General features: G+C 41.9%; 2 protein-coding genes and 1 long non-coding RNA gene across 3 annotated transcripts; all 3 read right to left on the bottom strand.

Moving 5' to 3' along the window:
- Nucleotides 1–342: 342 nt before the first annotated feature.
- Nucleotides 343–13326, bottom strand: hps5 (HPS5 biogenesis of lysosomal organelles complex 2 subunit 2). Its single transcript, XM_085778932.1, has 23 exons — nt 12910–13326; nt 11207–11336; nt 10307–10417; nt 10105–10169; nt 9818–10010; nt 8812–8939; nt 8187–8399; nt 8029–8106; nt 7840–7928; nt 7467–7645; nt 6921–7079; nt 6633–6792; nt 5601–5718; nt 5101–5247; nt 4907–4975; nt 4235–4809; nt 3574–3694; nt 3316–3465; nt 3099–3218; nt 2682–2795; nt 2464–2570; nt 1366–1657; nt 343–840 (listed from the first exon to the last, which is right to left on the bottom strand). Exons 2-23 carry the CDS (start codon nt 11312–11314, stop codon nt 780–782), a joined length of 3357 nt encoding a protein of 1118 aa, XP_085635058.1. The 5' UTR covers nt 11315–11336; nt 12910–13326; the 3' UTR covers nt 343–779.
- Nucleotides 13327–13660: 334 nt separating this feature from the next.
- gtf2h1 (general transcription factor IIH, polypeptide 1) lies at nt 13661–20517 on the bottom strand. The gene is made up of 15 exons (XM_085778930.1): nt 20346–20517; nt 19767–19935; nt 19467–19659; nt 18388–18553; nt 18157–18250; nt 17772–17921; nt 17574–17653; nt 17326–17459; nt 17156–17243; nt 16981–17069; nt 16361–16478; nt 15103–15193; nt 14798–14913; nt 14471–14563; nt 13661–14392 (listed from the first exon to the last, which is right to left on the bottom strand). Exons 2-15 carry the CDS (start codon nt 19918–19920, stop codon nt 14306–14308), a joined length of 1653 nt encoding a protein of 550 aa, XP_085635056.1. The 5' UTR covers nt 19921–19935; nt 20346–20517; the 3' UTR covers nt 13661–14305.
- Nucleotides 20518–21779: 1262 nt separating this feature from the next.
- On the bottom strand, nt 21780–23337 carry LOC146985726 (uncharacterized). The gene is made up of 5 exons (XR_015035992.1): nt 23043–23337; nt 22787–22915; nt 22353–22392; nt 22046–22169; nt 21780–21943 (listed from the first exon to the last, which is right to left on the bottom strand). It is a non-coding gene; the product is annotated as an uncharacterized LOC146985726 (long non-coding RNA).
- Between the last annotated feature and the right edge of the window lie 17 nt (nt 23338–23354).

Below are 23354 nucleotides of genomic sequence, written 5' to 3'. Positions count from 1 at the left end.
AACGTGAGTCATGACGTCTGGCTGGGTCCAGTCTGGGCCTTTAAATCTCAAAGGTGAAGCACCAGGACGTCCCTCTGCCTGCTCTCATCCCTTTGATGCTCCAGGTGTGTGATACCATCATATGAGTCATCAGTCCCATTTCATTAGGTTGTTATTAACATTATCTCTGCTGACCCACACTAACCATCTTCTACTCTACGTGCTGTTGATGTTCAAGATCTGAAATCCTTTGTCCTCAATGATTTCTCATGATTTCACCCAAAATCACAAAGTAATACATTCCCCACACTTCACCCTAATGGGTTCACACCAATAATAAAAAAAAAAGACATAAAAAGAATATGATGCTTCATTATTGACCTTTTATTTACATGATATCACCTGGTTAGAACAGTTCACTGTTATTGATGACAATTCATTTTGGATCAAAGCAGAACTTGAAATATTTGATCACTGTACATGCCTCACCTCAATCATAAAAAAAAGAGTAATGCGATGATACCCTGAACATACACCTGAATATTGATACAATCGGCAAGGAAATGGATGAAGAGGATAATACTGGAAAAATCTGTGCAAAACAAATATGAACTTAAAGTTAAGAAGATAATACTGCTTTCACTGGGAGGATTAAAGTAGTTTCATTTGAGTTGGAAAGCTTTGATAAATATCACAGTGCATAAATTTAAGCCACAGCTTCAACAGCATTTACACTTACATTACATAGTGTTAGTTCAGTTAGAGAAGCTGCTGTCCACACGGGGCTGACCTGTCAGTAGTTAGGCATGCTGGGACCACAGGAACCGATCGCAGCGCTCCAGCATCGTCTGGATCATGGCCCTGAAACACAGTCACAAGACAAATCTCTGTATCACCTGCAGGACCACGTCTGTTCATGAGGTCTCGTCAGTTGTAGGGGGCGTTTTCACGATCCGAATGGTAAATCATTTCTGAGCCGTCATTCTCCAAACTAATTCTAATCTGTGCAGAACGGCCTCACACACCCCGACACTGCTGCCCTATAATATCATGCTTTAAATCATTAAAGGTTGATGCCTGAACATTTTCCTTCAATATTACGGCTCAGTTATGTTGTTTTTTTAATTTAAATGGAAAGTCCACTGTTTCTACATAAACCTCTCTCCTGTCTCACTACGGTCATCTGTTTCCAAGCTTTTTGTAGAAGTGTATCATTATGTTACTGCTCTTGCTTTTCAGGTTTGCAGGGATGGAAAACACTACTCCGAATGCCTGATAGAGATGTTTGTCTCTTTTTATTATGTAGCCTGCATTTAGTTAACACTTCCACCCATTCTTATAGGGTTATATTAATTTGACAGTGTGGTAATGAGCACCCAGACCCACCTCTGCCTCTTCTCGGTGACTCTCAGGAGCTCACAGACCAGTTTGGAGTGGGGGGAAAGGACCAGCTGAACCCCACACTCCTCCAGGACAGCCAGAGCTCGGTCAGGTCCGGCCGTCCGAGCCAGCATCAGGGTCAGGTTCTCCAGGCTCATCTTTCCTCCGCAGTCCGCGGAGCCGTTGGACCAGCTGTTCCCGTTCACACCCGTGACCTGCTCGGAGTCTCCCACGCTGCTGCGCTGCTGAGACAACTGGATCAAGAGCTTCCATTCATCCAAGCTCTGGGGCTCAACACCTGGAAGATGAAAGGAAGGCAGTACAGATGTTAGTGTGTGATGATGTTTTATTCCCCTCTTTGTTTCTGTCCAGTCCACTGAGCTTTAGTCAGAGTATTTACCCATCAGGGTTTTTTGGGCAGCTGCCAATTCACTCAAATGAAATCAGTCATTAAACCAAAAAATAAAATATATAAATTAATTTTATACCTACACGCTGACCATCGGCACTGATAACAAGTGTGCATCAGGTGCTTATATTTAAAAACTACCTTTAACATTTTGTTTACCATATGAGCATCACTGTAATTTTAGCATTTGCATTAGTATGTTTTGTCACAGCAGCTTTTCCGTTTCACTAATTATCAACAAAACTGTCACTTCCTCAGGTTCTTTCTGCGGGTCACTGTCCAACATCATCTCTGCTGCTACTTTAGGCTGTCATCTGTGTTTTATGTTGTATTTGAACATAGATTGTATTGTATGGGACATAAATTGCATTGATACATTGTATATATGTTGAATGGACCCCAGGAAGAATAGCTTTGGATCCAAATAAATCAATCAATCAATCTTGTAATACGTAAGTGACTGTTGTTCCCTTGACCAACTCTCTGGTTTTGGACAAGATTAGCTTGTCCCTTGTGTTTTCACTCGTCTTTGGGTGTTGGTGTCCTCTGCTGGCGATCCCTCGTGTTGTGTTGTAGTGAGGGTACAGTACAAAGTTGATGTAAACATGCCTCTGCATACATACGCACTGGATTTCAATGTAGCAGATGTGTGGACCTTAACATGTATCTCTAAAGATTTCAAGAACCAGTTTTACCCTCGGGTTCCTCCAGCAGGCTGATGTCGTCCAGCTGACAGATGGTGGAGAACGCCTCTGTGCGACGCTGCAGCTCACAACAGAGGTAGAGGTAGCCCGTCCAGTACCTATTCATACATATATACAAAAAATGTTTTACATGACACTGCAATCTTGCCACCAAACACTCTTCCTCAACTTCAGAAGACAGCACGATAGAGTAAGAACATTTGACGTACCCGTGACTGCGGCACGTCTCTGCCATCTTCTGCTTGGAGGACAGGTCGGCCGGGAGACGAATCAGCAGAGACAGGAGGCGTCCATAACCCCAACTGAAACAATGTGAATGCCACCTGCAACAGAGGATTCAGTTAAAATTATCCTTCACTTTAGTTTCACTTCAGTATCTCACTGTGTTCTGGCCTAAATAAAATCCAGTAGTGAAACATAACCATCATTGTAGCTTAGTGCACATCTGTCCAGATAGAATGATTTTTATATTTTTTCAGATGGATATCTAGCTTCAGATTTGCAAAGTCAACTAACCAATACTGAAATATTATTTTATGCTTTCCAAACATGCATGCATGAGTTTCAATGATCCTCAAAGATACTGAGATGCAACTTTGTATTTTTACACATTAACAGAGCCAGACCTGGGCTGTCCGTCATGGGTTAGGGTATCGCAGTGTTGAGGAGCATCATGGGTAAGTGCCAGCTCCAGCCAATCCTGTCTCAGAGATTCTGGTTCAAGAAGGGACTGAAGAAACGACAACCTAGAAAATACATCAATTATGAATAAATGATGAAGGCTGAGTAACAAAAAGAGTTCAATGTCTCTTTTTTGACAACAAGATAAATCTGGATATCTACCTGTGCTCCTCAGTTCGTGATTGGACCAAATTATCCAGGTAGGCCAGAAAGTGGCTTTTGTGAGCCATGGTCATTACGTCAGCGGGAGTTATCGTGGGATAGAACTGGGAGAAGGAGCGCACAGCTGCCTCCCCATGCTTCTCATACAGTCTGCATGAGAACAAGACGAACAAAGTCCTCATTCACATTATACAGAAACATGTACATAAAATACACAGCTTGAATTTTTCATGTAACTGAGTGATGAGTGGTACTGACCTGTGTAAGTGAGCGAGGAGAAGAGCTGCACTCCAGGGCTGCAGCTCTCTCAGACTGCGCAGGGATCTCAGCAGATCGCTTCTCTGAATAACCTCCACCGCCTTGCTGCACTGAGTGAGATCTTTGGGGAAAAGATAGAAAGTTATCATGATCATGTGACAGCTGAAATCTTTGAAAAAGACTTCGGTCGAAACGTCTGTCCTGCCTGCCTGTCCTACAATAAAAAGTTAAAAGGAGCTGATTGGAGGGTGCTGGTTTTCTCTTCTCTTCTTGTTTGCCTTGGCCGTGCACCTCCACATGAGAGTTTTTTTCTCCTTTTTTGAGATTCAGGGTGAGTGCTCACTACCTCCGAGCTGAAATCTTTCTCATTTTTTTGGTTCTATGTGAATTTTTGCTTAAACACACAGCTTTATAATTCAACTATATCTACGTTTAGAAATAATAATAGGCAGTCACAGTAAAATAAATTGTTACATAGTAAATCATCAGATTCTTTCTTTGTTTTTAATGAATTCTTATCACTCACAAAGAACATATCCACACAGATTCATTGCTGAAACATGAAAGGTTACTTTTTTTGGACATTGAGGCATTTTTACTTAAGGTCTCAATAAAATGTATGGGTTGGTATGGTCAAGCAATAAAGGGGGAAGCCACTGACCTAGCATGCCCTCAATGAAGGAGCTCTGCAACTCCGGCTGCTGCTGGTAACACAGCAGACACATTCTTCTCACGCGCTCGTGATCCAGCAGAAAGAAGTAACGGCGCAGGAAAGTCGTGCAGCCCAATGTTTGCTCATTCTCTCGGTTTCTGAAGCAGCTCAGCTCCGTGTACAATGTGGCGAGCTGGGTGAGATTAGCCAGGAGATCTGATGGCACAGGCTGGGGGGGCACCGTTCGAACCGGCTCTGGAGGACGTCCGTTAGACACCTCAGGCTCCTTCTCAGTGGAGTCACACTGGTCCTGCTGCTCTCTGAGCTGAGCGGACTCCTCTTTCTGCTCCTCGGAGACACTCTCTGCTGCCTCTCCTGACGTGCAGGAAGATCCCTCGAAAGAAGTGTTGGGATTATCCCTCTCCCATCTCTCCTCTGCTGGTCCATTCACATTTACATCACTGACGGCAGCAGACCCGAGATCAGCTGGTCCAAGTATTCGCTCCAGCACTGGCAGCCACTCCAGCAGGGCTTCTTCCAGACAGGCTGGATCGAGCAGCACCAGAGGATCTTGAATCTGGGAGCTGAAGTATTTGTAACATTTAAATATCAGAAAATAGATCCTGAGAGAAGCTGGCTAAGTCCTGCAGCAGGGATTCTAACACAATGAGCAGTACTTACATAGTTCGCTCTGTTGTAGATCGAAGTTCCTGCATGTCGGCCTCTGTGTTGGGTATTTCATCATAAACTCTGTGAGGACAAATACAACTCACTGTTTTTCTCTTGTTGTCGTCTATTCACAGCAATACTTTGGCTTAAAGTCAAAAAAGAAGAAATAATGAGGACTAATTTCTTTACAAGTTCTCTGTACTTACTCATTTTCCATTTCTTCTGAGTATGCAGCTGTGGTGGCTGACATTTCGGACTGTCCACCCTCTCTGAATTCAGGCCGCTGCCAGAGTTCAGAGTTCATCTGGAGGGTGTTGATCTTCTCGGTTGTCTTCTTAACAAAACTAGAAACACTGAGGACAGGAAAATTTCATCAAATATAGTCAAATCGAGAAACAGAACTAATGACACATGAAGACGGATGAGTGTGATGCTAAGAAATGAAACATGCCATGCGCGCCGTCACAGATGAACAATGTGAATATGTAAAAAAAAAAAAAAAAAACTGGATGTGGGTCTCTCGTGAAAAGGGGAAGTAAGCCATCTGAAAAAGCACAGCTGCACTTGGGTAGATTTACAAAACAAAAATACTTCCATCAAACATAATTCAAAACCTCAAAACTACACACTGCAGCTGCAGGTGTGCGTGAGATTGCAGTCTTCTGCTAAAAGCTGCTCATTCAAATTAATTTCTCTGGATGTTCACCTGTCTCTGACGGCCTGCAGTGCGATGCGGGGGGGTTTGGGGCGGAATGAGAGGGGGAGGTGGAACGGTAGGCCTTGCTCAGATCGCTCGGCCTCCAGGCGCTCACTGCTCTGTGGATCTGAATAAAGATGGGGGCAAGAGCCAGAGGAAAAACACAGATGGATGGAGTACTGGAGGGGAATGATGACAGGGAGAGAGCAAAATGCAAGCAGATGGCGCAAAGATGCCGGACGCCACTATAGAGAGAATGTAAATCAAATGCTGCACAATACAAAAAATATAGAACCAAAGTGGTGATATGTGTGTGACACGATGGAAAAGAGAACAAACTTGGCATTAATTATCGGGCAACATGAAGATTATATTCATAAAGCATGACAGTGATCATTCAGCTCTCACAGCAAACCCAATTGTATGGCATAGTGTTTAATTGAATAATTTTATATAATGTACAAATGAAATCAAAAACACATCAGTTTTAGCAGCAAACATACAAGAGGGCATTAGACAGAGGTGCTTCTGATTGTTAAGAAGACAACTGTGATTAGAGTCAAAGAGTAAAATTATTAACAGTCCCATTTATATTGATAAATCTCTCCATGGCTGGAGATGCTCCAGTCTTGTTATGCTTTGTTTATTGTTATGACTTAAATTCCACAGTAGGGCATAAAGCTGAAAATAACTTCACTCTCTTTTCAAATTGAAATCAGAAGAGGCAGAGAAGAAATTTGTTTCTGCAACACACAGTCGCACACACAATATACACATATATGTATATACGTAGAGAGAAACAGTACAAAGAGCAAGAAAGGATCAGACACAAAGAAAAATGTTACCACTTCTGTTGATCTCAATTCCATTTAGTAATCATATTGCTATTAATAGTTATCAGTACTTGTAGTAATACTGCGGCCGGAAATGATCAGTAAAACCTTAAAACACCTGAAAACTACCAGTTTATTGTATGTTTAAAGGCAGCAGTGGTTGTGTTTTTCTGTCAGGTAATGTCTAAGAGCAACATCAGCCTCTTACCTTGATCCACCTGATCTTCCTCCTGCACAAAACTGAACTCTTTGAGCCTCTCCTCCTCCGACATGGACTGATTGATGAGGGAGCCCGTCTCATCATCTGACTGGCTTCCTCTGCGGCTGATCACGCGATAGATTCCACAGTCCAGGACGTTGAAGCTCTCCTGAATAACGATGTGCATGTATCTGATATCAGTACGCTCAGCGTCTTGTGGGTATTATTAGCAGTGTATACTATTAGCAGAAGCAGCCTACAGTTACAGTTGAAATCATCTAAAGAAAGTTAACTCACATGTGAGGAGATGCTGCTCCTGCGGCTGCTGGAGGCGGAGTCCAGAGGCTCCAGTTTAGCGATGACCTCCTCCAGCTGCGCGGTCAGCTCCGTGTGCGTTGGGGAGCTGAGCTGGCACTTGAGATGTTCAAGACGGTCGATGGGAATGGATTTCCTGGCCTTAATAAAGAAATGCACATTGAGATGTTTTAATTAAAAATTTGACGATGATATGTGATTTCATATTTGTCTTTCACCATCTGCATAAACCCAAACACATGTGGTGTCCAATATATTTTGCCACTTTTTATACAAACCACTATAGCTGTAAGTCTTTTATGGTTAACCAGAGATAATGTCTACTTATGTATAGAGTATGATCATTTTTCTTGCTCAAGTGCAACACACACACTCAGGTGAACAGGTACAGTATGCCCTGTGTTTTATCCTTGGTATTACAGAAAGTCAAGAATTCAAATGAACAGCTTAGCCCAGATACATCTGTAATCTAGGTAACACTGTACACTGATACAAGGCCAACCAGCGCGGCAGCCGCAGCCGTCTTACCCTGCCGGTGGTGATTGTGTGTTGAAACATACAGCAGACAATTGCAGCCAGAGGCCAGGACTCCCTGCGCAGAAGGCGCTCAACACAGCGCTCTGCGGATAAGAGGGACAAGTGGGACAGACGTCCACTACCATGGAGACAGAAGAGCTCACTGCGGTAGACAGCGACATCCACCAAGTCTACAAAAGCAGAAAACAGGTTTGGATCAAGTTAAGGACGACACTGACTGACACACGGTTGTATGAGTTCAAGTGGACAGAACAAATATTAACATTCTAGGGAAAAACATGATAAAGCATGTTTCCAGACAAAAGGCTTTCGGGATGATTAATTAAATTAGTTTTGATTTTTGAAGACAAAGTGGTAAACTCACCCTTAACCTCAGTCCACAGAAGCAATTGACCATTCTGAGGTGTGAAGATATAAATGGCTGAATCAGTCCATGTCAGCAGGTTTTGGTCTCTAAACAAACAAATGGAGGGCATATGATTTATGGATCTGAGCCTTGTGTGCAACAATGAAACTAATTATCGACAAATGCATGAAAAATATGTTACTTTACCCCAAATAAAGCAGTTTAGGGAAGGCAATTGACTGGGGGCTTTTCTGGCCCGAATTGTAATGTGGCTCGTTTCTGTAGGTGACAAAGAAGAGAGGAAAAATTAGCAGTTTGGCCTTTAACAAAAGACAACATCCCAACAGAAGAGTCATTACCTGTAGGTGATGAGAGGTAGAGGAGGACAGGCCAGTAGCTGTTTGAACTGATGAGTGCTCAGAACCTCGCCATTAAAGCTGGCCTCCCATATCCGAGACCCCGGCCGGGCAGAGTACAGCAGAGGTGGCTGACCAACTAATAATCCTCTGTTCTGAGGGAAGAAACAAGCCCCATACTCTCCATCACGCTCCTTATTTCCCACACGCCAGAACTTCTCCCTGAGGGCAGGTGAAGACAAAAACACACACTTGCTGAGAGATGTCCAACATAAAGAAAGGAATTTTTCACAAGGTATGAAACATCATCATTTTGATAGAGCCACTTTAGGAACCAGATGTAATTATACTCAATAATTACACAAATTGATGTACATTTAGCTGAATTATAATTTCAAAGAAATAGTTAAAAGAAATTCAAGGTCTCAAAGCCAAATGAGAGAACCACTATCAAACATGAACAAATAATAAGATGTGGATTTTGAAAATATCAAGATCAGCGATTTAAGGAATATGGATTCACCATCTTGCTATGGCAAGAATGGACAATATTTATCAATAGGGCAGCATTAACATGGGTCCTGAGTCTCCCTGTCCCTATTTGAGAGACAAGATGCAGATGTGTGTCACTCACCTCTCTGTGTCACACAGGTAGCAGCGGCTGAGAGAAGACACCAGCAGGCGGCCATCTTGGTATCCAAGCTGAACCACTCTGGAGTCCACATTAGTGACCGTCTGAACAGGGAAGATGACAAATGACCCCTGGACACAAAACAAAACAATCATATAAAGCTGATTACACTGTGATTACATTTGTTGTGAAAGGAAAATATGTTTTTAAATATTGCTATTTGTGTCTCAGTCACACTTGACTAGGTTAGATGTGACACACCTGTTTTTGTATAAGAAAACAGCTTAAAAAGTTCCTCATGTTGTTTAGTCAGTTTTGGCCGATCCATTGCAAAAGCTAACACTACATGCCTGCCAACTGTTTTCCATTTTCCACTTGTAGGTTTTAAGGTTGTATTCCAACGTTGCTGACAGGCAGTGGATTTCAGCTAGGGATGACCCATTTACAGCTAGTTAACTGAGCTCTTTGTCATCTTTCTGTTGATCTCTTCCTGTCAGAGCACCTGGTCAATCATGACTTTATTTATTTTTTTATTTATTTTTGTGGCTTTTTTGCCTTTACTTGATAGCACAGTGAGATAGACAGGAAAGGGGGAGGCAGAGAGAGGGGGAATGACATGCAGGAAAGGTCTGCCCGATGCGGGACTCGAACCGTAGACGCCTGCGTTGAGGACTGTAGCCTCTACATGGGGCGGCCGCTCGAACCACTGCACCACGCACCGCCCCAATCATGACTTTATTTAGTTGATCATGCCAAGTAATAATCAGTTATCTTTATTTTTAAATCCTTGGTCAGCTGTTTGGATTTATATTTGATTGTTGACTCTACACACAACAGTGCGTACGTAGTCAGAGGGGTCAGGGAGTTCATTCACCTCTGTCACCAGGCTCAAATCAAGGCCTGCTGATTCAGTTAAGCTAGCTAAAATTTAAAAAGCTACATTTACTTTTTGTATATACTCTGCACTAAGATAACAGATAACGTTTCATTGTTGATCAGCAGACAATACCTTGCCAAGTTTGGATGATCCTGCACGCAGCATGGACACCTTGCCGCCCGAGTCCCCGACAAAAACTCTGAGCGCGCTGTTGTCCCAGCAGAGCGCGGTGACGGCCTGACCTCTGTGCTCCCAGGACACGCTGACTCTCTCTGGACGACCCCGCCGCTCCAGCTGCAGCTCCCACACCACCACCAGACCATGACTGGAACAGAGATTCACACAGCATGCACGATGAGTAATACAGCATCACCTAACAGAAAGGTTTTTTTTTTAAAATGAGACATTTCTTTTCTCACCTTGTTGCGACAGCGACAAAATCCTCATCATGAGGGCAACACGCTACCTGAGTAATAGCTCCCTCCTACAAAAGAGCACACAGTGGATAAGAAGTGAATGGGAAATGGGTAGAAACAGACACAAACACTGCATTATTTGAAGTATGCAGCTGCAGAACAACAGTCAAGTGATAGTATTTTATGCATACTCGGTACATATTACCTTGTGAGTGAGGATGATCCTTTGTTTCCAGCCCTCCCTCTGAATAAGGTGCAACCCCCCTGCTGATGTTCCTAAAGCCAGCCACTTCCTTGACACTGCCAAGCATGTACACTGTAACACACAGACAACACACTCACATTAACAAGGCACAGACTCACTCACTTTTTGGTCTGATATGTTGGAACTTGTGTTTTAGATGCATCCACTTCTAAGACTGTCGTTTGGCAAGTAGAAGGTAAGTAATTCAGTCACTTCTCCCTCTTCACTACTATAAAGACACTATATAAGAAGCTGCTTAGGGTTTCCCCCAGTGTAATACAAGCTTGGCGAGCCGCCAGGCCTTACTTGCCCTGCCCCCAGTCTAAGCATCGTTTATTTATTTATTTTTAATTGTTTTTTTCTCCATCAACACGTGGTCAAGTGTCTTTTTCATCACCTGACAAGTGACAACGTCACAACTTCATCGAGCATAATGGAACATGTCACAGACATCATGCTCATCATCAGACCGCTGCTTCACCAGCTGACCGAGAGGAACGCACGTTGTCCTTGTTGCCGTTAACGTGAGCCGAGCCGCGGCTCCAAGAGGCTCAGCCAGCTGCTGTAGCATACCATTGTTTCATTTTTCAGCTCGTAGGGTTCACATTTACACGTTTGTTTAAAGTCAACTTTTAACATCGATTCTAAATTCTACTGCTCCATTAATGAATCCGTTACCTACAGGGCCCTGCCATCAGTCAATGGTCAGGGTCAGGCCCCTGTCACAAAAAAACACACTTGGGCGCCGGTGGGCCGCCCTACCACCGGCTTAACAAGTTTTCTGGGGGAAACCCTGGAAGCTGTTATAAATGATCTTTGTGTGATTTTTAAGACTGATTCATATGCGATGGTTAAACCTACCTTGAGCCTGCCGGAGTCTAAGCGCAGTGCAGACAGAAGCGGGTCGAGGCAGTCGAACTCTGCCAGCACATGACTGTGGTTCTCCGGCACAACTGGTATCAGAGACATCTTCCCCGATGATCCTCCACAACTGAGACAGAAACAGAGAGTAAAGTCAGTAAAGCATGAAAAATGTGTGCGCCTTCGAGAGTGACTACCCTCGCATACCACAGCTGTCTGCTGTGTGGCATCACATGACTCTCAGCAAACTGACCAGTCGTGACTCCACTTACACCGTCTACAGCCATGGTGAACATCCCCCAGTCATCAGCTTGGCAATGTTTACTGAGTTTATTACCAACATAAGATGCCAGAGTCAGGAAACTGAGTCTTCCTTCCTTTTTTCGAATACACAAGACTAGAGTTTAACATGTTAAATTAAAAACATATCATCATCCATGCTGCACTATAGTGGTCCTGGAGTCAGTTATTATTGCCCTAAACAACATTTTGACAGGACTTAAGGTCACCACACACTCAGTGCAGTTTGACTTGTGTTTTCTTGTTGAGGTTTTGTGTGAACAACAAAAAAGCAGAAGCAAAACTAAAGCTGAAGCCATTTGAATAACCGTACTCTCTAAGCATTTCAGTGCAAACGCGAGGAAAAAATAATATGTTGAAATTAAATATTGTAGCATAACTGATTCTAAGCAATGAAGTGGTGGACACAGGGACCTCTGGGGAAAGTGACAAACAACAGTGACCTCTGACCTCTGACCCAAAAGCAGAAGTACTCTCTGCAGAAATTGTTCATTTTATTTCATTGCATCTGCAGCTAGCAAGTATTTGGTGATTAGATTTGATGATAGGTGATTCAACTTACACATTTTCAATTCATTGATATATAGCCTAAAGTTACAGCAAATGGACTGAGCTAAAAACTGAAAATATTTTCCATTCAACACTTAGACGGAAGTCAAAATATTTGTGTGTAAATTTTCTGTAAATCAGTGCATTATCCCATGTTGCTCTTGTAGTTGGTGGAGTTTGAGCTACTTTAAACTAATCAACAGTTTGAGTGCATCATGTTTTATAAGCTCATTACGTGTCTCTGTGTAAAAACCTGGATCAATCTAACACATGTTGTGGAGTAGAAACACGGTGGCATGAAATGGTTTAATCGACTGTAAAGGTTTAATCACAATAAAGTTTTAGTGTTAATGTCGAGAGGGGGACAGTGACGTCACTTTACAAACGCCCTCGTGACCTGTTAACCGACTGAGCGCTCTGACGGTAACGGTAACGGTAACCGTCAGTGGTCTGCTGTTGTAGCTAAACAACCACAGTGGTTTAGTCGGCTTGTCGTTACCAGTCCAGTTTACCGGTGCACGGTAACAAACAACAGTTTAACTGAGTTGCTGTGTCGCTGTAACAACCGACCGACACCGTCAATAAAGAGACGGACCGGTCCGTGGCCGCCATCGGGCATCACGAGACCCGTCTGCTGACACCGATGCTAACGCTCCGGTTGTAACTACCAGGTCCGATAAAGACTAACAAAATAAATGAGTGTGGGCTTAACGTGGCTGTGGTAAATATCCCCTGACGTTTGTTGAAGTTGTGTTAGATGGTAAATCGCAGTCGGCTCCGCCAGCTCGCCCCAGTGCCGTGATGTGCTGTAGTTAACAGGTTAGCAACATGCTAGCTCAGACACGTAAACTCACCTGACCGACGGAGCAGCGACGCTGCGGCTTCAGCACCCACACACACCGGACACCGGTTCAGTGTTGTTGTGTTTTGTTGTTGTTATAGATGAATGCTGCGGTCGGCCCCTCGGCTCTCTGACTGCAGCCGGTGTTATGCCGACCTGTCACCGCCTCTCAGCTGGCGTGAGGAGGACACTTCCTGGAGCCGCAGCGCGTCGGTGTCTCCACCGGCCGCTCGCTCTAGTCCGGACGCTCCGGGGAAAACCGAAAGTATCTCTGATCTATAAACAGATCTGCTGCGCATCTAGGAAAGATTTTAAACACAGCTCCACATGCAGCATAACAACAGTCACTTCTTATTAAAACTCCGGTGCATGGCCGAAAACAAGACCAATGGTGGTGGACTTTAAATACTGCAGTTTCAGTTTCACGTTACTTTTAATTAATAGTAATTAGTTCTAGTACTTTACCCAAAAAGTAACCGAGTTAGTTGCTACATTATAAAACTAACTAATTACCAGGTAACTACCAAGTAACTTATATACTCAAATATGTCAAATGACTTAGACTCGCCCCCTAACCCCCTCACGTTTATCTGTAACTAACCAACTTAATTCCTCTGCAGACGGATAAAAGGATTTCTTCCGACTAGTTGATGGGCTAAAAAAAAAAAGGTGTATAACGTACATGTATATTATTTTTGTATCATTTTTGATTAATCATTATTGAAAAAGGTAGCACCATTAATTCCGGTATTCCCATCAACAGATAGACTTTATGCTTCACTTTAATTCAGTTACATTTTTATCTTCAGTGCAGACAGAAGGTGCAGACATTAGAAACCAGTGACAGTGTTACACACACTAATACACTCGAGTGTGAAATGCCTTTACAGTATTGCTATATTCACTTCCCCTTTCACTTCTGATTTTCGGGAACTTTGTTCCTCAAATGCAGCCGGCGCTCTGAGGGGCTCTTTGTGATGTCCGAGCTCTCGCTCTCCGCCCTGACCACCGATGAGGCATCTGTTGGCAGTCCTCTGTCTGCATCTCACACCTCAGCCTGTTGTCCTGAGAGACTTTCTCTGATTTCCATCTGAAATTTGGTCATGTTACACTGTTGAAAAGTCCCGTTTAACCATTACCAGCACCAATCTCTCAACCACTGAGAAAACACAATCTAAAGAGAGAGAAACTAATTACAGTTATTTGTGACTGAGATGCAGTTAGTCTCTGTTGAACATTTGGGGATGTAGCAGCGTCCGTCTATATCCTTATCGTTAAGCCCCTGTGGACTATGTCACATCAGGCTGTGGTCTGTGGTCTCTTCACAGCAGTCTGGAGGACCTTCACAGGTCATTTGTCCATATCCTCTAATGTCTCATCGTCCTCTTGTTTTGACCAACCATCAGACCTCAGGTTTTCCTCATCATTCGACGGGTTTGCCAGGCGTGGAACTTGTTATAGGCTGTCTGCAGCATCTCCTCCAAGTGGCCTGTAAGCTGTGGGAACAACAGAGATTTAATTCAAGTGCCACGTGGTAGAAGCCGCTATGCAATTATAACACAATAGAGTCATACATTTGTACTTAAGTACTGCCGCTGAATCTTCTCCTGAAAAGGATGAAGCTTGGTCATCTGAAATCTCTCCAGGTTTGACTTCATTTTTATCACCTATATGAAAAGAAGACGATGATGAAAAAAACAGAGTTCACAACTTTATGTTGTGTGGATGCACTGGGTGTAGCTGAGCTTCCTTGAATTTTAGGGAATCCCTCTCTACCGAACTATCTAATTAAAGGCATGAAAAGCCAAAAAAATATACTTTATTGGCTTTTCATGCCAAAGCGTGGATGTCAAGTAACAATAATAATTTGACTCTCTTCCAAATAAGACATCATTACTCACCTTTTCCTCCAGAAATGGTGTGTTCACAGGAAAACAGGACCAGAAGTGTCTCAGTAACTCTCCAGCAGCTACGTACAGATGCTTCAGCTCTCCTTGAACCTCAGATGGTACCATCTCTGAAAAAAAAGAATAAAGAAAAAACATTAAAGTATCAACAAGTTGTTGTTGATCAGTGGTTTGGTAGAAATTTCACAAATTCCAAAACACAGTAAATCCATTGATTAATTAAAAGGATTAGGGCTATTCTCCACAAATAATCCCACAGGTGCTTTCACATTAAGTAACATAAATACAGACACACTTACGGTTTATGGCTTGCTGTGCTCCTGCCTGCATGAGGATACCACCTGGAGAGAGCGCTGCAATGGCAGAAGTAGCTGCTGTGCTGGACAACACCTGCAGAGACAACGTTCATAGTTAATGCAATTTACATATTTCATACTATTACATGAAAAAACTGATTATAGAAAACTGAAAATCTGGATTATGTCTCAGGTAGGTCCCTTAAAAATATCTTAAACATTCATGAGCATAAAACACATTTTCCATTCTGACTGGTTTAATTTTTGTTTTTGCTATATTTGTTAAGATATTCAAGACTGGATGGAGAATCAGCACACCCTAAAACAAATATGAAAATGAACCAGCTCTTATCAAGCATCATCATGATCTCTGAATGAACAATATTTCACTTTATCTGAGTCAGCAATTAAACGAAAAACTTAAAATATAGTTGAGCTCTGAATGCAGCACATCGTTTCTGGAGAGAGCCCATCTACTAGATGAGTTGCCTAGCCTCTTGCACCAAACACTTCACTTAAAGCAGATATCAGTGGAATGTTTTTGTTAATATAAGTCCTAAATAGTCTCTGCTCGAGGAGAAAATTTTCCTTGTGGGATACAAGTGTTATCCAATGAGGGGAGAACGGCATGAAGGGCTGTGTGTGCAGCCAAGGGATGCGCGTGAATGTGGTGACGTAGCACGAGGACCAATTGATGCCTGACAAGGGCGGGGGCTGCTAACTCATGGTGCGTTCAAGGAAACTCGTACTTTGTGGTTTTCCTTCCTGTGAAGTCATACCAGTTCGATCTGGTACGAGTTCACGGGTCGGAAGTTACGAGTGGCCGTTATAGGGAACTTTCACAGACAACAGGACGGTAAAAACACGAGCTACGGGTTACCTGGAACGCTACCAAGTCGTAGTTGTGACTTGAAGCTGTAACTTACGGTTTCAAAAGCCTGCCTTGAACACAGCATTAGCCGAAACGGCCGTGCCACTGATATCTGCTTTAAACCTTTCACATATGCAAATAACACGCAAATCCCTTGACGATGTTGGCAAAGTTTCTCCCTGTAAATGACAGGGTTGCCTCAGACTGCCTGTCTGCCCAGTCCACAATGTTTCTGAAAAGGTGATCATTGAACATTTGAGTGAGTACAGCAGCCCACTTCATAAAAACTGGATGACCACATGAACCAAAGGTGAGATAGAAACACCTGGTGAAGATTCAATGGCAGTACGGTGATTTTCACATTGGCTTTACTGTTGTGTGTGATCTAACCTGAGTGAGGCCGGGTTTATAATTTGCCATCTCGTGCCGGATGTAGTTGACAGAGTTGATGATATCCTGGCTCGACGTATACTGTTGGGACTGAAGTGGCACAGGACCGTGAGCATACCTTATAAATAAAGAGAAAGAGGGAGAAATGTTACATTAGAGCATCTCTAAAGTTAAAGATGTATCCTATTCTATCAGCCTGCAAAACAGAGGAGTATCTTTTTAATTTATACATTCGGTTTATGTGCTCTAGTAACAAGAGGCTCCCAGCAAAAAGGCAAATCATTTTAAATTTCACTTTAGTTCTATCCATAAGTAAAATAATGTACGACTGTTTTGGTCATGGATTCTAATACTTTCTCTCATTACATCTCAAACATCTAAAAGCAAAAATCTTATCAGATGAGGGAGAGTGGATATAACCTTCTTAAATGGTCCCTTGTTCAACAAAATAAGCAATTTCACGACATCACCTCTATCTTGACGTATTACTTTGATACTATTGTATGAAGACCTATCAATCTGAACAACTGTACTGTCAGCCTGCCATTGAGTTTTCCAAGTTTCCCAGTGCGGAACAAACAAGAGAAAATAATAAACCAATAAATCTGGACAAACTTTACCTGTCAGACTTCTTGAGGTTCAGTGCGACTGTTTTTGGTCTGTTTTCCCTTTGCAGATCCTCAAATTCTATGGCTTCTTGCAATTTAACCTAAGAGAGTTTGTCCACAGAAAAAAGGTCACTCAATCTGACAACTCAATCTTGGACATGTTTGTGTCGTCACAGAGCCACCATACTTTCTTCACAGGAGGTTGAAAGAAGTCAGAATCCCTAGAGTTTCCATCTGTGCTGCTCGTCTCACTGGCTTGGTCAGTTGGTGTGTCTCTGTAAAACATGCAGCACAGCAACATTAATTAACACAGTGAGCACACTTTATAGTTAGTTCTTCTTAATGTGTTTTCTTTACCCCTTGCGTGAGCCTGCTGCCAGCACCATGGCACTGTGATGGTTGAACCGCTTAATAATGGCATAGTTGCTACTCTCCTTCACTGTCCTGTTTGCATTGGAAGTTGAGGGTTGTGTTGTGCAAAGTCCATAACCCTGTGTCACAGAAAACAAGTCTTTAAGGCAGAAAGAGAAAGTGGAAGAGGAAAGCAATTCAGGTAAATGGTGAACATGTAGCCGCAGATGGCTGGTCATCTCACTAAATCTCACCTCATCTAACGTTTTATCCTCTAATGACAGGAGGTCGACCAGAGGATTCTTCACTCCTTGAACCACCATTGATTTCAACCCTGCATGAGGGAGATTTAAAACTTTACCATGTGAAAACAGACTTGTGGCTCTGTGTTTGACCTTGCAGAAATGTCATTATTCAAGTACTGACACAACTACTGTAGGAAGCCCTCCTACCCTTTTCATCCTGCTTGGCACACTCTGAGAAGATATCCTGTGTTCCTGTGTTGATGCGATCTCTGTGAAAATAATGGGACTGGAAAAAGCGCGTCCAGAACTCCTTCTCCGTCAGGTTATGAGGCACATTCTCATTATACTTCTGCTTCACTGCAATGAAAGTTGATGTTAATGGATTAAGTGCAATGTTACATGTATCAGAGCAAGAGCGCCGACTGCTCTTTTAATATTAGCCACTGAAGTGAATAGCACTGCATTACACAGTCTGACTAAGGAAAACAGCAACATCAAGGATAAAAACCCTGACCTCACAGCAGCTTTCTTTAGCTCTGTCGTTATCAGTGCAAATGTTGACTAATGTCAAAGTAGGGATGCGATTGTTTACCTGCAGGGTATGTTCTGAAGATGGATTCAATAATGTCAGCTGTCAGATTATACCTCAAGCCATTGCAGCCATCCGTCTGAGGTCTAATGTCTGCCTGTAATGCACAAAAAGGATGTGTATTTATATTCTGAAGTACATTTTAAATTCTGAAGTTGTCAATGATGAAATCAAATATGAAATTGTGAAATGAAATTCTTTATCTGAGATCTGTGACTGGTTTGATCTACTCACCAGAAAGGCTCCAGATATACCGACTTCCTGTTTATTGTTGTATAGTGCGGGGTCTGTGGTGTTCACTCCCCCTAACCTGTTGGCCCAGAATTCCTCAGCACTGATCACCTGGCTCACAACGAGATCTTTATATAACTGGAAAAGTACTGGATCTTCTTGAAGCATCCTATGGGAAAAGCACAGGAATATTTTATTGTTGTTTTAAGTCAGAATTTCAACAATGAATTGCCTTATATTCTTTAGTTACGTCAGCCGAAACTGATGTTCACATAACTGCATTAATTCACTAAAATCCACCCTTTCAAGCCACTAACAGATATTTAAATTTACAATGAACAAAACTCCAGTTTCTGGTCTCATGTGGTAAAAATCAAAATTAGATCTCAGTTACAGGGACTTACAAGGAACCAAGGACTGAAACTAACTAAATAAAACAGCCATGGAATAAATCCCACCTTTATGAAGGTTAGGTCTTGGTTCAATTTGTGTTGATTCAGTTTTACGTACTATTCAACGGTACTTTGTCCAACCGATTTATATAAGTGAGGTCTAGACTAAACACCCAATAGTGTAACAAAACCTACAGCCACCCAGAGAAAAAAAGTTGTGTTTTGGTTACACTGACACCCAATAGTAGAAGGCGTAGTAGTGATCTTATTCCTTATTTATCTTTTTACTAAGCCAAGTTTATGTCCTTTTTACTTTCACTTTTCACCTCTCTTTTAGAACTGATAATGCCGACTGATATGGTTTTGATGCTCTGCAATGCTGCTTCGTCTGTACGTCTATGCCTGTATGTCTGTCACTGTACACATGTCTATCGTTTGTAAGTCTGTCGTTGTACTTATGTCTATTGTATGTATGTCTGTCACTGCTTATTGCTGCTTATATGTCTTGTTGCCACATGGTGCACTTTTGCCCAAGATGAATTTCCTCTTTTGGGGACAATAAAGTTCATCTGATCTGATCTGATCTGATCTGCTTTACATGACAATTACAAAACATACTAAGCATTAACAGACCTCTCCTATCCTCTGAAGTCACTCACGTAAAAAAAACAAAAAACAGCTGAGACTCACCTGTTTTTCTCCTCCAGTTCCTTGTTGGCTTTCTTCTTGAACTTGGGCAGCAGCTGCTGGAGCAGTTCCTTAGCAGCATCTCTGTCTTTGAGCGCAGTGCTCTCGTTGGCAAAGTGGAATGTGGTGCTCTCGCCGGTGTGAAGAACCAGCTGGAGCTGAATTTTGGCTTTACCATCTGGGCTGATCTTCTGACCTGCACAGGGAAGAGGACATAACAAACTCAACACGAGAGAGAAGAACACCACAAACCCATAATTATGCCCGCACTGGACCTAACTCAGCGGTGTGTCCAGTACTCACAGCGGATATCTGCATACAGGTGGCTGACTGTGAAGCGGTCCTTGCCCTCTGGACCCCAGGCTATGCGCTCAGCCATCAGGTACAGTGTGCCGTCCTGCTTCCTCTGACGGACCTTCTTCACCACCAGCAGCACCTCCTCGGACAGTGATGCCATGGCTCAAAAGGAGAACTGAGAACACAGACAGCCTGTCGATCATTATCACCACTAATTATGTCCTGTGTACTGCCCTAAACAGACAAATAGAAGAACAGGACATTTGAAAGAAATGTTTTACCTTCTCACACATCTGTTTAACACTACGACAAAGCCACCCAGTTGTTACTTGAGTGGTGCAGAGTTCACATTGATGAACATTACATGCTATTTAGCTCCTACTAATGAGATTTAAACGTAAAAATTCAGCTGCTAAATTAATGTCCTGCTTCCTACGCCTTTATGCTCTGGTACATATCTGAGCACAAATAAGGCACTATCCAGCTCTCGGTTTTATTACATCAACTCAGCTAACCAGTTAGCCACCGATAACAGTCAAGAATAGAAAAAGCCTGAGAGAGAAGTCGTCAGGAAACTTACTTTACCTCAAAATAAACCAATACTGCAGCTAGCGCCTCGCTTTCGGTCAAAACATAATCTCCAATTAATGAATACTTGAGTATAAAATTACAGGATTTGTCATAACTAAACAGAATTTAGACTACTCTAACACTGAGCGCTCAGACTTCTGCGCCGACATGACTGCCAAGCTGAGTGCAACACTATAAATGTTCCGTCGCGACACAGCGGCACTAGAAGAAGGGTTCCTGTCAGAGCCCGACGACGGAGCCTATTCAGTCCTTTATGCTGAAAATAATGCTACTAGTACTCAATTATTAATAAATATAAATTTATTAATAAATACAGAATAATTAAACACCTATACATTTGCTAATGTATTACATTTTGTTAATGAAAAATGCCATTTCTGTTTACATTGTTTTATTTATTTCTGCATTCATTCATGTTTGCATTTATTTAGGCTATGAATTTCAAGGTTGAGCTACTAGTGTATTGATATGATTGATATCTGTGTATAGGTGGAGTTGGAGGTGATTGTAGCAACGCATAATTATAGAGCTGCAGCAATTTATTTATTATAAATTGATAATACATTATTTATTTTTGGCTTTTCATGGCTTTATTACATAGGACAGTTCAGAGTGTGACAGGAAATGGGAGGCAGAGAGGGGGGGAATGACACGCAGGACAGGGCCGTCCGACGCGGGACTCGAACCGGGGCCGCCCGCAGCGAGGACTACAGGCGGGTGCTCTACCAACTGAGCTAAACACCGCCCCCAAGTGGAGTTTATATTTAAGTGGATTTCTTGAGATAAATAACCCACCTAAGTATAAACATTTTAACATTACTGAAAATGTAAGGGTACATAAAAAACATACAAAATAATGTAAATGAAATCGCTTTTTTGGAAAGGAGGTCAATGCTGTAGTAAGATATTATAAAATTGATAAAAATCTTTATAATTCTAATAACAACGGCGCATTAAATGGAACATGGACACAATCATTGATACATGCAGGACTTTTAAGGATGCTGAAGAGTTTTTATTTTTGACACATTTGAATTGCCATGACATGGATGCTCTTATTACTTCAGGGAAGACAGCTGTTACAAATGATGTCCCACAAACATTTAAGATTCAAATTTGTGTCTAATGCAAAAGAAAAAAAAACATGACAAAGTAAAACTAAAGTGTAGTGAAAAACAGAACCTAATATTTTATCTCCCAAATCATGCATAGTTTAAGAAAGATAAACACCATGAAAACACCATAGGATTGAGTTTGACACTGCTGTTTTTAGACACGTGACTCATTTGCTGTAATGCACATAAGTGTGTCTTTGGTGGTTTTTCACAGTGAGTCATGATTTCCTGATTGTTTTTGAAGAAGGATTATCAAAGTTTATAGAAGGACAAGTTATATACAGTATATCATTTTAAAAATGCTTTCATTAGCTCTTAGTACATTCGGCAACATGGCAGCCACATTTCTCAACCAAAATGTAGGTGTGTTTCATCTTAGTGCCATCCTTGCAGAGCATCTCCACTTCCTTCTTGCTGGTGGCCATTTCTTGACAGCATGAGCATGAATGCATTAGCTTGCTGCTTTCCGCAGAGTACCTGTAAATAAATATTAAGATGGGATCAGTGTCAGTGTACCACCTACTGTTCAATGTGAATAAACACTTATCCTGTTATTATCCTCATTCAAATAAATCTCACATCGACGAGGAAGCTCCACAGGATCCTCCACAGGCTGCAATTTCCACTTCTTCAACTGACTGGCAATTCTTTGTCTTTAGATAGGTGGTGGTCTTGTTCACCTTACAGTCGGAACGAGGAGTACCTGTTGACGACATTGCCTCTAACTATCAGATGATCTATCATGGGGACATTGTCTTTGTTGCCGCCGACACAACTGCCAATGACTCACTGCAAATGGGACTAATTATAGGGCCTATTATCATATACAAAAGCATGTTAAAGAAAGGTGACCGAAAAAACAGTGTGTAATTTGATTTCTACTTACAGGTTTTGCAGCAACCATTCTTGTCAGTCTGTTCAGTTCCCTGCAATATCAACAAAATCAACTATGAAGTGCAACACTAAATATTATACAGTCACCTGAGTGTATTACCAATGGTTTTGCTCAAGTAGAAAATGTGATCTCCTTTGTCAATCGTGTTTGTATGGTCCTAATCTTTCTCTAAGCATACAAATTAGCTCAAAAATATCTATCATTCCAGCCCAGTCACAGGTATAATTATTTGTGCTTGGCTTGCAGTACAAACTGTCCTATACACAATCCAAGTGTATTTAAAAAGCTTAATTTTAGAAAGGTACAAATAAAGATGAGGAAACAGAAAAAGTAGACCCTAATTCTTGTTATTCACTTTGACAAAAACATGGATTGTTGTACATAGAATATGGAATGAAGATGAGTCAGTATTAGATTATACTCACTGGAACGCAGTTTTCTGGATCAAATTCAGCACATACTACTTCGATTTTAGAGACTACAAAATCATCCTTCACCTTCTGGCAATCATACTTGGTACAGTTGTCACCTGGTGGTGACCAAGACTCGGAGGGCTGTCAGAAATTAAGAGGTGGTAAATTATTAATTATTATTAGTCACAATGTAAACAATTGTGAGTGATAACACAATTTAAGGTTTCGTACAATGATTTGCAAGACACTTCCATCACAATGTACTTACTTCAATAATGATTGGAGGGAGGCCTGGGTACTCAAAAACACATTTTGTTTTCTTACATGTTCCACAACATTCTCCAGGTTGGGGTTCATACACATAGACATAGCCCTAGTGTTTGAAAGAATGCACAAAACAATATGGTCTGAAACTTCAATCAATTGAATGTTTATGTAGTTAGTATCTGCAGGATGCTTTCACAGTTTACACCAAATTACAAAACAAATAAACAAACAAACAAAAAGATGCCTTTTCATTTAACTTGACAAGTAAACAGTAGACAACTTCCTCAGGAGCACCACAGACTAATCCTATTCA

Source organism: Trachurus japonicus, chromosome 6 (assembly GCF_045865225.1).
Source record: "Trachurus japonicus isolate A0001 chromosome 6, Traja_1.0".
NCBI lineage: Eukaryota > Metazoa > Chordata > Actinopteri > Carangiformes > Carangidae > Trachurus > Trachurus japonicus.
Note: the sequence above shows the minus strand (reverse complement) of the source record. Positions and strands in the feature narration are given on the sequence as shown.